Source organism: Danio rerio, chromosome 5, assembly GCF_052040795.2.
Source record: "Danio rerio strain M-AB ecotype USA chromosome 5, GRCz13ab, whole genome shotgun sequence".
In the NCBI taxonomy this organism is placed as follows: Eukaryota; Metazoa; Chordata; class Actinopteri; order Cypriniformes; family Danionidae; genus Danio; species Danio rerio.
This window is the reverse complement of record NC_141025.1, coordinates 68,592,946-68,608,019: the sequence shown is the minus strand read 5'-3', so window position 1 is coordinate 68,608,019 and position 15,074 is coordinate 68,592,946. Positions and strand designations below refer to the sequence as shown.

The following is a 15,074-nucleotide window of genomic DNA, read 5'->3' as shown; positions in this document are numbered from 1 at the left end:
TACATTTCTTCAAATGTAAAGATATTTGCCTATTGCTCTCTTGTGCGTATTAAGCAGTGTGTAAGCGAGGTGCAACTCTGCGCAGGAGTTTTGACCGGGTTTGTTTTGGTCTAATGAAAAATCTATTTTAGTTACTCAAAATAGCAACGCGCCAGCAGTGCGCCTCAGAACGCCTCCCTTTTTAGACCAGAACGCCTATGAACGCACAAATGAGCGCTAATGCATTTGCTATTTAAACAGCGTAGCGCAACGACTCAAAACGACTCCTGCGCCAAGCTGAAACTACCAAAAGACTACTGCGCCACGCCTTGCGCCACACTGCGCCGGGTGTATGATAGGGCCCTGAACATTTTTATTTTCATGGTTTGTTCCTGGATGAATGAATCAGCATTTTTGAAGAATCACTTGAAGAAACGATTCAATGAAAAATGTGACTGTAAACTGAAGCATGCAGTTGCTGATATGGAATGTCATCATTCAGATCTTTCCATCTGATGTTTCCTTAAGCATCGATAACTGCTCTCTAGCTCAAATACCAAGGTTTGAATGTATTGCTCACATCATAAAAATAGAAACTTTATGAATTATGATCATGAAAAGAACAATATGAGACTCAATGATCAGTAACTATGTCTCTCTGTCTCTGCAGAGGATGGAGATGTGTTTGTTTGGGGTTTTGGAATTCTGGGGAAAGGACCCAAACTTTCAGAGTCTGCCATTCCAGAAAGAGTGCCAGCCACATTTTTCGGAAGGTCAGAGTTCAACCCTACAGTGAAGGTTGCGTCCATCCGCTGTGGACTCAGTCACTTTGCTGCTGTCACAGGTAAACGTAATTTTTTTTGCTTTAATATTTAGATTTTTTAAAAGGTGTATGCTTAAATCAAGTCTATATTTTGTATTATATCATGTTTCCATCAAATGACAAAATGAATTACTTTATGGTAATTTATGTAATTAATTTATGGTAATCTCCTGTTCACTGCGCTCTTCGTTTAGCTGTAAGTTATCTGAAAATAATTACACATTAAAATGTTCATCAGCCAATCAGATTCAACAGCCCCCATTTCATTTCAGTGCTGAATAGTTCTTTCTCCATTATCTGTACAATTTATTGCATCATAAAACTGAAAAGAGGGAGTGTGTGTATGTCTGACTCTCTTTTAAAACTGCAAGTCAGTTACATACAACTAATTGTTTTTTAACTTTAGAAGTTGGGGAAGGTCTTGTTTTTAAAGCTTTGCTTAGCTATTCATACATTGACAATAAAACACATTTCATACATGAGATTCTTCCATATAGTCTCTTGTGGATGTGCTGATATTCTCTTCAAAACACCTGCTCGACATGCTTGCATAACCGTGTTGGTATTAAATCCAGCCTGTTTCCTGGCCAACTGCCCGCAGAGAGAGGCTGAGTTATTTCTACATGAATATTGTTTTCAGATGGAGGTGAGCTGTTTGTTTGGGGTAAGAATGTGCGAGGATGTCTCGGCATTGGGAAACATGATGACCAGTATTTTCCATGGAGGGTAAGGAGTCAACAATGTTGCATGCCTTGACAGTTGGGTTGTGTGTGTGTGTGCACACCCGCACAGACACGCAGTTAAAGTCAGAATTATTAGCCTCCCTTTGACTTTTTCTTTTTTAAATTTTTTTTTTGAATATTTCCCAATTTATGTTTAATGGAGCAAGGAAATTTTCACAATATGTCTGATAATATTTTTTCTTTTGGACAAAGTCTTATTTGTTTTATTTCAGGTAGAAGAAAAGCAGCTTTTAATTTAAAAAAAAAAAAACATTTTTGGGTCAAAATTATTAGGCACTTTAAGCTTTATTTATTTACTTTATTTGCAGAACTGCATTGTTTTACAATAACTTGCCTAATTAACCAATAATTCTGACTTTTGTGTGTGTATATATATGTGTACATGCCACTGAAGTACATTAAAAGTTTTATTTTAATACTAATCCTTGTATTTTAGGTGACTGTACCAGGCCATGTGACTGATGTTGCCTGCGGTGTTGACCACATGGTGGCGCTGGTCAAATCCCTCATATAAGACTGTTCTAGGAAATCTTGTCCTTTATGTCAGCTATTATTATTTTTGCACAGATTTGGACTAAAGGCACCTCTGTAAGGGTGCTTGCACATCTGTAATTTGCTTCATTTTGTGTTTCAAGGGAAATAAATGATACATTGTTGCATTTTCTGCCGTCTTTGGGTCGTTTTCACACCTCACCGCTGGCTTTGGTCCGAACCAGATGAAAAGAACCAAAATGCACTCATCTGACAAAATCCACATCTCCCATTGGCCAGATGTTGTTGAAGATAATTCCTAAACTGCTTATCGATTGGTCAGAATTCACGTGCAGGAAAATGCCAAAGAACTTCCACAAGTAAACACAAGTCAGTCACAAAATGTCACTTTTTATATATTGTGACTGAGTGCTGACAGATTGAATCCCTGCTAATCCGCTTGTTAAGTGGTGACGTGTTTGTGACGTATGTAATACTGTTTCCGGGTTCAAGCCGCCATTCACTTGAGTGGAAAATCATTCGTTAATGATCACTTTTTATTCCTATCACACATTAAAGTTAATTATACATAAAGTCATAGTGTACACAACAATCTCTGGGCTTGCTGCATAACAAATACCAAAAATTTAACAATTTATAAAAAAAATTAATCACTTTCTGGCCATCGGATATTAGGCATGAACATATATACTGCGATCTAAATCATCCAAGTCTTAAATCGCTTTGTAAATGTTTATTATTACCATTTCATGAGTCTCCCCATTCAGTTGAATAGAGTGCTTGGACCCGGAAGCCGCTCCGCGTGAAGTCACACTTAACAAGCGGATAGTATACTATATAGTTTGCATAGATCACTTTAGACAGACTATACATTTCGAGAAGGAAGCAAAGCTGAGGGCTGGAAAACAATGTTTTGCATTGCACGTCACTTCAGGAGGCGTGAATTTTAGCTAAACTGTGACATGGTCATCTTGCAGAAGTATTACCACCGATCCATCAGGTAATGTTTTCCCTCTCTCTCTTTCTGTTGATAAAGCGCTGTCAACAAATATTTTTCCTCCATATCCCAGAATGCACAGCACATCAGACTACAGCAGCTGGATTAGTCCACAAGGCACAGTACTTTTTGTGGTTGGGTCTGTTTTAGTGTGGATCACATTTACCATAAACGAACCACTCCAGGGTCGTTTGAAAGCGTACCGAGAGCACCTCTTCAAGCAGGTCTCGGTACGATTTTTTAGTACTTTCAACATCAACAGCTCTGTCTGACAGAACATGTTCTGCTGCAGATACGCAGTCCAAAATGGATTGCTCGAACTCGTAAATCACTCAGCTTAATGAAACAAATTCTTCAAATCAGTCACTTCCATATGCAGTCAGAAATCATTTATAAAATCACTAAATGTCTTCATGAATTTGCAATTGGCACATGTTCTAGCAGTCACATGGTGTAAACCCCCATTGTACATTGCAGAAAACAGTTCAACAGCGGAAATAACAAAGACTAAAACTCAAACCTAAACACAAACTAAGCAGAAAAAAATAGATACATCATTTCACCTCTTTAATTGTCAGAACAAATACATCACCCCTTTCTTAACACTGATAAATATATGCTTCAGAGCTGACAGAAAAAAAAAAGCCTGTGGAAAAAAAAATAAATGATAAGACACCCATTCCTGTGTAAAAAGCAACAAGTGTCCTGTCCTTCAAAGAGGACGATACTCATCCCCGGTATTCACATCAGAAGAGTAAGATCTGTAGGATAGACCTTAAATAAAGTGCAGACGAGGGGGAGCTTGAAGGCCTAAACTGACGCCAGTCTCTAACATTCAACAAACCAACTCAATTCCCCCGACGGTCTCCTCCGAGACAGCTTCACCAAATACTCAAAGAGCAAATAGTGGTGAAATAAAAAAACAAAACAATGAGCGTTTAAAAACATGATACAGTAAACTGCACGATCCGTGGACTACAACCTGAACAAAGTGTAGGATAGTTTCACCTCACCTGAATCCTCAGCGCACAATCACAGCCAAGTTGGTCTGAAGTGAACGGAAATGAAAATATCTAAAACATTGATTGTACTTTGAGGGCCAAAACAACTAATTCATGACCACTTGGCATTGTAAAGTGAATATAGGATTGAGGTAAGACGAAACAAAAAAATAGGAGGGAAACTTTTCAAATGAGCATGACAAGCTTCGTTCAGAGGCTGATCTTGTGACTAAACAATTTCTAAAAACAACCCATGAACCATCAAATCACATCTCAAAAAACATCCCGTTTTAGACAAGGAGTCTGTTTATGCTCCATGTCTTGGCACTGCAAGGAAAAGAGAGGGGGTGAGGAGGGGGAAACATTGGAGTACATTCTGCGTCCTCTAGGAGGAGCACCTGCCGCTAATACATCACGGTTAGTCAAGTCCAGGCCCTGTTGCCCTGCATGATAAAATGATGTGCTGCTGCAGAGGAGGAGTGGATGAGCAGAAGAAAGAAGAGAACAAACACTGGATTCACACCCTCTGTGGATTCGGGATATTTTCGTTTGTTTGCAGGAAATGGACAGGAAGTGATGTTGCTCAATACTGACTGCAAGCCTAGAAAGCCCGCCCCTTCAGATCCATCTCCCTTTACCACCCCCCAGAAGCAGTCCTCAGGTAAGCTCTTGGCACTTTAAGAAATTTTGACATTAGAAACCTAAATGTTTTTCTGGGACGTGAATGCTTTTTCACTGTCCTGTGCTCTCATTGGTCCTCAAGGCTCCGATCACGCTCTGGATGTTTTCCTCAGGAACCTGGGTGAACACAAGATGGTTAGAAAAAAATAGAATCAGATTCTCCAGATGACACTACAAAAGAAGATAGATATTGGAAGGGGTCAGCTGCGGTGGTCATATGTGTACGCTGAAACTCACCAGAGCGTGATCAAACTTGAAGGTACTGATATAATAGGCTGGAATGTCAGCGGTCGCCAGCGGTTCAGATATCTGAGCCACAATGCCACATTCATCTGTTAGAAAACAAACAGCTTTTGTTAGGAATTAAAATGCACATGCTTTCATTTTGTTTATTTCCCAAGTGTAAGTGCATTGATTCAATAGCTACGTTTTCATCCACCTATTTTTATGCACATTTTGGACATGCGCATAAAAAAAAGAAAAAAAATCAGATGATGGAAACACCAAGATGCACATCAATTTGGAAACTGCATTTAATGGAATAGAATAACCTTTTATTTGATAAGATGTGCATAAACTACAATGGAAACACTTTAACCGAAAAAAATCCAATATGCAGATTATAAAAAGGTCATGTGATGATAAAAATGCACGTGAATAGACAAATCAGCATGCCGAGCACATTATAAAACATCTGGAATGTTGTTTTGGTCTTTAAGCATTTCAGTATTAGTGTTATTATATTATTAATGACCTCCTGAATTGGCCTTCAAAAGCCACCAAATGCTCACTGTGTGTCAGGATTGTCTGCTGAGGCCCAAGTTATTTAATAAATAAAGAAAAGATTGATGCAGCTTCTACTGCAGCAAATTCCGTTTTTACTGGTGATATTTGGTGCCAGATAATCAGGAAGTGATGATTTTGTTCTCTTTGACTCATTGGATGGAAAAGCTGCTTTATTTACACATCTTTTATACTATATTCCAGTTTTGCACACAAGTTTAATTCACATCTTTGGAAAGAAACATAGCTCAATTGTTCTCTTGTATCGATATGGTAGGTATGTGGCTTAGGCAGGCAGTTTGGGTGTTAGTCAGGGAGGTTTGGGTGGTTGAAAAGACCCACTGTCAAAGGTCCACAATTTGTCCCATACATGAGCTCATTTGTCGTATTTTGACTGCTATGCCATCATAAATTGTGGAAATAACCCATAGAAGGCTTCAAGACCACCCAGAATATGACGTCAATGAAGTCAACTTCCATGATTTTGTGTTAATGACATATGATGTAATTAAATTGTCTTTTAAAAAAAGTTTTTTTTTTGGTTTGTTTTTATTGCACATTTCATTATTTTAAATCTTAAGGAAATATTTTTGGTTAATTAAAAATTGTGATTATGATACTAATTAGCTAAAAATAGTGCATAAAATGTCCCTAAATACGAAAAAAAAAAACAAGAAACTTTTATTCTAAATCTTGGACCAAATTCATGAAATAATTATTGACCAAGGAAAAGGCGTGAAGCACAAAAAGTGGCCCATATTAAAGTTAATTTGTATACTAATTAGGCTGTCGTTATCCATTTATTTTCAAATGTACTTTTTTCAAGAGAGGCTAGAAAAAATGGTGAAGCTTTAAATTATTATGTTTTAATTTGGGCTGCACAATATTGGAAAAATCTAGCACTGCCATGTTCTTTTATTCTGCAATATATATTGCAATATGAATACAATGTCACTAGTTGAAACGGAGTCAAACGTATTGTCAAATGTAAAATAATACTGCATAGTCTTAAACCTGGTTTATACATCTGCGTCAAGTGACCGGCGTAACCCACGGCGCATGCAACGCGCGTAGCAGTGCATTTATACTTCCGTGCGCTGTCTCTGTTGGTAAATTTTCCGAGTTTATTCGCTGCTGTATTGCTTTTCCTGAACACTTCCGGGATGTACAAGTGGCTCAAACTCGCTCATTTTGAGGGAGGAACCGGCGGATGTGCAACAACTTTAACTATGAGGTAAACACAAAACAAAAACAGCGCGACCAAGGTGACCAATCATAGAGCTTGCGATACGCGTCGTTGCGATGTGTAGTTACATTTTTTGAGGTGCACGTCAGCAACGCCGACGGCCACGGCGAAGGGCTATGCGTCATCGCCGTAGCATACGCCGGCGTCTGACACAGAAGTATAAATCAGCCTTTAGTTTTATAAACCGTTCTATAAAATGAATAGTTATTAATTTGTCGAAGTTACAAATGGTATCATTTCTTAAGCTTGAATGCTTTTAAAACACTTGCAAAGTGATCAGTTATAATACAGACTCAACGTTGCACAGTCATTGTATTGCAAATATTTCCATTGTGATATTAAAGCTGAAATGATATATGGTGCAGCTCTTGTTGTAATTGTTTCTCTATTCAAATGGCCACATTCAGAGGATAGTTGAATGTGCTGGCCAGTTTCTTATTTGCCTAATAAATGACAATAGGCTACAATTTTTTTGCTAATGACATATGATGTAATAAAAATAGTATTTTTAAAGTTTGTTAAATAAATAAATAATAAATGTTAAAGAATTTTTTTTTTTATTTCCTTTGACTTTGAATTACCATAATGTATAAAATCTGCTATATAAATAAACTTGCCTTGCATAAATATTGTGGTTTTGATATCCATCTGCAATAATTATTGTCCCTAAATGGAGTATTTGAACATCATAATTAAACAGCAAATAACCATAAACAAACCACCGTTTTCACCAGGCTGGCAACAGGCCTGTTAGGCAAGTGCACAAATTCTCCAGTTTTATATGCTCATTTATAGGTTGAATGAATCTCTAGATAGAAAAGCTCAGGTTTGACCATATTTGTAATGGTTGTAAGGATTATGTTCTTATTTATTCATTCATCTTTGACTTGTTCTAAACCAGTTTTCTTTTTAATCGCAGAAGTAGATGTTTTGAAAATGTTGACTGCCTGTAACCACTGACATCCAGAGCAGGAAAAACAAAAACTAAAAACCGGTTCGGAACAAGTCAAGGTTGAGTAGATGACAGTGTTTTCATTTTTTTTAGGGTGAACAATCACTTTAATATCCCCCTCTGCATTAACAAATGATTTTATTGGCGTACTCCAGAAAAATGAGCTGAGTGGTATGACATGATGCATTAAACTCTTATATTCAACAATCTACATGCGTGTTACCTCATTACAAATATACTTTCATTTCACAATATATACGTTAAACCAGGGGTGTCTGCACAGTTTAGTTCCAATCCTGCTTCAACACACTTACCTGCAGTAGGTTTTAAACAAATCTGGAGGACTAGAATACTGTGATCAGGTGTGCTTAATCAGGGTTGGAACTAAACTGTGCACAGTTTAGCACCCCTGCGTTAACCTAACAAAAAATATACAGTAACACAGAAAGAATCTGGGTTTTGACAATAAACTGTTATGAGATTAGGATGGTTGGTTACCTGAGAGCTTTATAATGCATTATCATGGTCTCATTTTCAAAATAAGAGTCCCACATAAATGCTAAGTATAATAAAAGCTTAGATAAACATAAAAATAAGGGGAAAATGATCTTTGCTGTAATCTCATTTACAGACTTGGCTAATCAAACAATGCCTGGGGTGTGCATATGAATGATCCCTTTTGGATTGTCAGAGTGGGCTTCTTGTTCTGGTTGGCCTCTTTTTGACTGGGATTTTGCACACGAGAACAAGGAAACAACGGTGTATATACAGTTGAAGTCAGAATTATTAGCCCCCTTCAAATTTTTTTCTTCTTTTTTTAATATTTTGCAAACGATGTTTAACAGAGCAAGAAAATTGTTCACACAGTATGTCTGATAATATTTTTTTCTGAAGAAAGTCTTATTTCTTTTTTTTTCGGCTAGATTAGAAGCAGTTATTAATTTTTTAAATATCATTTTAGGGATAAAATGATTAGCCCCTTTGAGCTATATTTTTTCTCGATAATCTACAAAACAAACCATCGTTATACAATAACTTGCCTAATTACCCTAACCTGCCTAGTTAACCTAATTAACCTAGTTAAGTCTTTAAATGTCACTTTAAGCTGTATAGAAGTGTCTTTAAAAATATCTAGTAAAATAGTTTTTACTGTCATCATGGCAAAGATAAAATAAATCAGTTATTAGAGATGAGTTATTAAAACTATTATGTTTAGAAATGTGTTGAAATAATTTTCTCTCCGTTAAACAGAAATTGAGGAAAAAATAAACAAGCGGTCTGATAATTCAAGTGGGCTAATAATTCTGACTTCAACTGCTATCAGTCATTTCCATGTACTGAACTCTTAAACAGCTATGCCTACAAACCACGAGTCTTATGATCTGCTACACCTTCATCTTCAAGCTATACCAGAAAACTAAATTTAAGTGCCACCATGGTTAGTCCTGATTATGGTTTAGTTTTTTATTATTTTTTTAACAGCATAATTGTTCATATACAGTACTCAACAGATTACAAAAGAAAATATAGCAAGAAAAAAGGTCCATGGTTTAGCTTTTAATAACTTTGCTTATGTGTTCTGGCTTCTAGTTCTGGACCTGAAGAAACAACCCCGAACTCTACTTCCAAGAAAGTTTTTGGGATTTTCATCGTCATATTAACAGCTCAGGCTGAACTCACCGAACCCTAATGGTTGTCCTCCGATGCGGACCATTTTCCAAAGCTCTCCTGATGCGCTGGTGAAGAGGACGTTGTTTGGAAACCTGACAAATAAAGAAAATCATGTAAATCACATGCACTGATAACAAAACAACAGACTTAAAAATGTAAGTCTAATGAAACCCTCTACAAACAAAGGTTAAGGTTAATCACTCCAAAAACATCTTCAATAAACATATTTTTTTTATCGAAAGTAAATATTCTCTCCGGCCCCTGAAACCAGGATATCATAACTGAGGGGCCATTTTAATCCCATAGGAGGGGCACTAGACCTAGTGACTGATTTTGATCCCTCTTGTTCCTTTCATTTAGGCTATTTGTTCACTTATTTACTACTACTTTGCATTACTGCCTAAGTTACTGGCAGTAAGGCAGTAATAAATTTATAAGGCAGTAATAAATTTATAGTAATAATAATATGCACAGTTTTGCTTTTATTGAAAACACAGTGTTTACATGTCTGTACTGCACTTCAATTATGCGACTAAAATAGGCATACTCCACATGTCTCAACTTCATTTCTGTTTAGTACGATTATGACTTTAGTAGGATTAAGGTAATTAAAATTGTTGTTTACATGGTAGACTCTTAATCAGAGTGCTGTCTTAATTGTACACCAACTAAAATACTGGCATCGATGTAAATGTACTGAGTCTGTAGTCTTCTCAAAAACACAGCGTAAAGGACAAGGAACATTTTGTTTTCAACGTTTATGCAAAACGACTGTGATACAAATTTTAACGCTAAAATAGCCTAGCTTTAAATATACCCTAATTGAAATGTGGTACAGGTGGCTGGAGGAAATGAGTTGGAAAACAGTATCGTGGCTGACGTCAAACAGGAAAGCCATTTGTGCAATTTAGCTAGTTATTATAATTTGATGAGAGATTAAAAACAACAACCCTTTACCCCTCTATAATAACATACGCTGATGAATCACACACAAACAACAGCAGGGGTGTGTATTGGGAAAGTAAATGGGGTTAATTGTGTCTTCATGTTGACGTTAATAGCGTGTTGGTCGGGTGGTCTAACCTCCGGGTTGTCTGCTCATCCATAACTAGCGAGATGTAGCCCTCGATCAGCGAGAAGGAGAAGAAGCGGATGTGTCCGGAATCCTCACTCTGCCCTGCGGCCTCTTTTGCTCTGTAATGAAGCACAGCAGGGATTCTTATTACACAAGCTTCATTAGAGCTCCACTCGGCTGACACTTTAGCAAGAAACTGTGAAAAAGGGAGGAGTAGGAGAAGAGTATGATCTTTAATAGTTGGCCTGATGCCTCTGTGTGAGCAGTAAACAAGATTAGCAGGAAGGAGAACCAGGGTTCTCATTCCAAGCCAAATGTCAGATTCCCCGACTAAAAACCTGAATCTCCATGACCTATAAAACAAAAAAAATGAATAACAGGCAGTTGTTTTGTTGAGCAGTCCCTCTGGAATTTTGTGATTCTACGATCCCTGAATTAAACACAAAAATCAAGCAAATGCAACCCTAAAACACTTGCTTTTTATAGGCACCCTGCAGAAGCCTAGAGAAATGTTCAACATATGTTTCAATTATTTCCGCAGCATCTGCATTGCTTTATATTAAACATCATTATATTTGCGTATCAGGGGCCTCATGTTTCAACTCTGCGTACGCACAAAAATTTTGCGTATGCCAGATTTCATGCTCAGAATCGCTCACGTTTGGATTTACTAACGATGAACTGAACGTGGGAATGTGCGCAGCTTCACGGCAGCTTTATGGCTGGCGTACGCACATTTTTTGTGCGTGTCTGTTTTATTTCCATTGGCGACTCCTAGAGGCAGTTGTGTTAAATTCCTCTCTACAAAGTGTCTGAGTCCTGCAATGGCAGCTGTATGAGACGGGTTCATCTAGCAGGTATATAAGGTTTCCATACCATACAGTTGACCAGCTAAACATTAAAGCACAATTTGCAGCCGTCGCCTGTTTTCCCAATGTAATCTGAGCTATCTACCGCACGCACATTGCTATAAAGACACTATCTGAAGATCAATTTGCATGGGTGAATCAGAAACATTTCCATTCAATAAATGTGCAAATAAAATATGATGCACAAACTTATTAATGATTCCTACTTGTCTTTCTCTTGATAAATAGTTGGCAAAATCTGATATGTAGCGGGGGCAAAAAGAACAGAGTTCTTCAGATGCTGGATTCGAACCGAGTTCACGCTCGAACGTGTCAAAACATGTTGACATGCGTTTTTCGAGCTGCGCCACAAGTCTGATGAGAGTATTGCAAAATTTTACACCTATAAACCACACTATTTCTTTTTTAATTCACTCAGTGCGATGTTCAGACCCAACTGTGTTAACCGCATCAGCTAAACTCTCCCACTCTATTTTTTTCTTTTGTTGTTAATTCCGGAGAACAAACTTGGAAATAACACCGCTTTTCTCCGGTCTACCTCTGAAAGGAGCACCTCAATTCACATTCTGTTCAAAGTTTCTCTTCTTGCTTGTTTTTGCCATTGCTTTTTCGTTGGGTTTTGGCAAAGTAGAGTCATTTGCATATTCATAAGGGGGAGGAGGCAGGGAGGGGTTTTGTGCTCATCGTAACGACGCATAGTACAAGCTCTGTGATTATTCTGCTTTGTATCGCTGATGAGTGTGGGCGGGACCGAGAGACACACAAACCCGTTGTAGCAAGTGTTTACAAACGTCCTGTAAGGACCTCCAGGGGTCTGTTCTTCGTATGTCTTTTAATCTTGATAACTGATCTCTGGCTAATTTGGTTTGTCAAACAATATAGTGAATCAGATTAAAATGTCTGAATGAACTGATCTGAGATCGCTGTGCATGTTGTGAAGGACAGATCTATCGATCCTTAAAATCATGATCAGCAATGCAACAATAGGCTTACGACACAGCAGACTATCTACTATCAAAAGAGAGAAACAACAGATAAAACTGCAGGTTGTGCAAGGATTGTAGGGCTAAATAGATGATACATAACTGCTGATATAAACCTGAGGTTTTAGTCTTCTGAGGCTGTTAGCACACCGGATGCGCTGCTCAGCGCAGCGCAAATGACACTTTAAAAGTAACACAAGGACGCACACGTTTGCATGTCATTCAAAATGAAACTATTCAGATGGCGCTCTGTGGCGGTGTCCTGGGTGGGCCGAACCAGTGCTCAATAAGAATGAGGAAATCACAAATATGCTGTTTCGGAATAATATCAGGACTCGGGAGCGCTATATTGTTAGACCGCCCGCTTCCGTTTAAATTGCACATACTCCCATTCAATTTAGAGTTATCAACAGCTAACACATTTTATATGGAAATTTATTCCCACGCTGAAATCTGGACGCATCCCGGGGTACAGACGTGGAAATGCAGACCTCTTCTGCGGTCACACGGGACTTTTTTTACCCCATAGACTTCCATTCAAACGAATGTGGCAGACTGGAAATGCAAGTTTTGCAATTCACTATGCTATTTTGCAAGAACAAACTCTAATGTGACCATGGCTTTATACAGCGGTCACAACCCTGTTCCTGGAGATCTACCTTCCTGCAGAATTCAGCTCCAACCCAAATCAAACACACCTGAACCATTTAAGTAAGACCTGAAGCAGCACTTGATAACTACAGACACGTTTGCTTGCTCAAGGTTGCGACTGAATTCTGCAGGAAGGTAGCTCTCCAGAAACAGGACTGGGTGACCCCTGATCTAATAAATTAGGTCACAGCACCAAACTTGTGGTGGTAGTGATTTACATTGGATAAATGGGAAGTAATCTCTAAAATGATTAAACCTCTACATTATAATATTGTTGATATTTCGAGGCTTAAAATAGGAAATTTCCTGACTTTCAATGTCTGTTAAATCTCTTTTAAAATTCCATGATATTCCATGAGTTCCATGACCTGTGGGAATCCAGAAACACACATTGCTGATCTTGTTTCCAGTGTTTTTTCTCCTGTATTGGTGTAATGCATTCCCTACAGCGAGCTGAGTGTATTATTATCATCATCATCATCATCGTCTAATAGATCTGGCAGATGGCTCTCGGTTATTGGCATATGTGAGGCCCGGTGCTGAACTCTTACCCGCCCGAGTAGAACATGACGTCCATGAGCAGCGTGGCCACCGAGGGCAGCGTGTCGGGGTCCAGGCTGGTAACGCAGAACATGTTACTGGGGCTGGAGAGAGGGTGAATGATTGGTCGAGGAACTGTGGAAAAAAACAAGAAGAGAATTCGCACATTTTTTTTAATTGAACACATACTTAAGTGAACAATTAATCTATGCAAGTTAATGAACAAAAAAATGTTTTGTTAATCTTGAATAAAATTCTGATCATTTGCTTTAGCTTTTGGAGTGGTGATCTTTCTTTGTCAGCTTTACTCGTGGTATTTTTAAGCATGCCCCTTATAGTTTGCTATGAGTGAATGAGCCACAAAAAAGCCCCGTCACCTACTCGATGTTCGGTTTCTGTTGGAAGTGCTTCAATATACTGAAATTAAACTTTCAGCAACTTCTGGTTCACTCTGCATCTCAGAGATTCTTCAACTTATTTTGAGCAAAAGGCCTGTGGTGTCTACAATAGAAATCCTTTCACTATGTTTTAAACCCAAAACACAAATTCACAAACTTTTAATACATTTTCGACTGAAATAATGTGGGAAAAGTTGAACAAAAATTGAGTTTATGCATTCAGAATCGATACAAGAATTGACTTTTTACATTAAAATATCAATATCTACTGATACCGAAACCCGGTCCGTTACTTCTATGATACATAAAAAATAAAGAAGAGCGAAGAAACAGATCCAGGATGTTTTATTTAATTTACCTTATTTTACCATTCAACAACTCTGTTAACAAACAGATCATTTCTGTCAGGTAGCTTGAACAACCAGTAATAAACAACATAAAATCTTCGCTTTTGGACTTTAGTGCAACAGTAAATATATCTAAAAAATCTAATATAAATATGAATTCACTTAACTTACATATACCTAACTTAAAATACATATACATATACATACATATATTCAAGTCCTGATCTGCAGGTTCGATTCCAATCAAATCTGAAATCATATGATCGGACTTGATTTCCAAACACGCGATTCAATCTAGACATCTCTAGTTAATTGACAATGCGTGATTAATTCATGCATCATCAAGTTTTCAGCTGACTTTTTTGCCATTTCCATGCAGAATTTTGTTTAAAAAAATAAAATAAAAAACATCCTGCAGTTTTAAGCAGAATGACTATTATTATATATATATATATATATATATATATATATATATATATATAATACAACATTTACTGCAAATAACTCATAAACATTTGCATTAATTAATAACATTATGGAAATTAATATAAAACCAGAATAAATGGATAGACTTAACAACTGGCTAAAAAAATCTGTGGATATCTTTGCGAGCAGATTCCATGTGATACTATAATGGTGGACAACACTGTGCTTGTTCAACTCAAATAATAAAATATAAATACAACATTAACAAAATTACATTCAAGGGTCAGCAAAACAAATAAAAACCCATTACTATGCATATCAGACTAAATATATCAGGGTACATATAATATTAGCAGGTTATACACACACATACACAGTTAAAGTCAGTATTATTAGCCCCTTTAAGCTATATATTTA

The 15,074-nt window shown here is 37.4% G+C and overlaps 2 protein-coding genes across 2 annotated transcripts in view; one reads left to right on the top strand and one right to left on the bottom strand.

Annotated features, from left to right (window-relative positions):
* rcc1l (RCC1 like) overlaps positions 1–2,204 on the top strand; it is a 30,230-nt gene extending 28,026 nt beyond the window's left edge. The window contains 3 exon segments of the mRNA NM_001082803.1: positions 650–823; positions 1,443–1,528; positions 1,982–2,204. Coding sequence (NP_001076272.1) covers positions 650–823; positions 1,443–1,528; positions 1,982–2,059 — 338 coding nt within the window. The 3' untranslated portion in view covers positions 2,060–2,204.
* Positions 2,205–2,887: 683 nt separating this feature from the next.
* The window catches only part of castor2 (cytosolic arginine sensor for mTORC1 subunit 2), a 41,585-nt gene continuing 29,398 nt past the window's right edge, over positions 2,888–15,074 (bottom strand). Inside the window, 5 exon segments of the mRNA NM_199780.2 lie at positions 2,888–4,833; positions 4,954–5,048; positions 9,378–9,460; positions 10,452–10,562; positions 13,498–13,621. Of these exon segments, the coding sequence (NP_956074.2) occupies positions 4,768–4,833; positions 4,954–5,048; positions 9,378–9,460; positions 10,452–10,562; positions 13,498–13,621 (479 nt within the window). The 3' untranslated portion in view covers positions 2,888–4,767.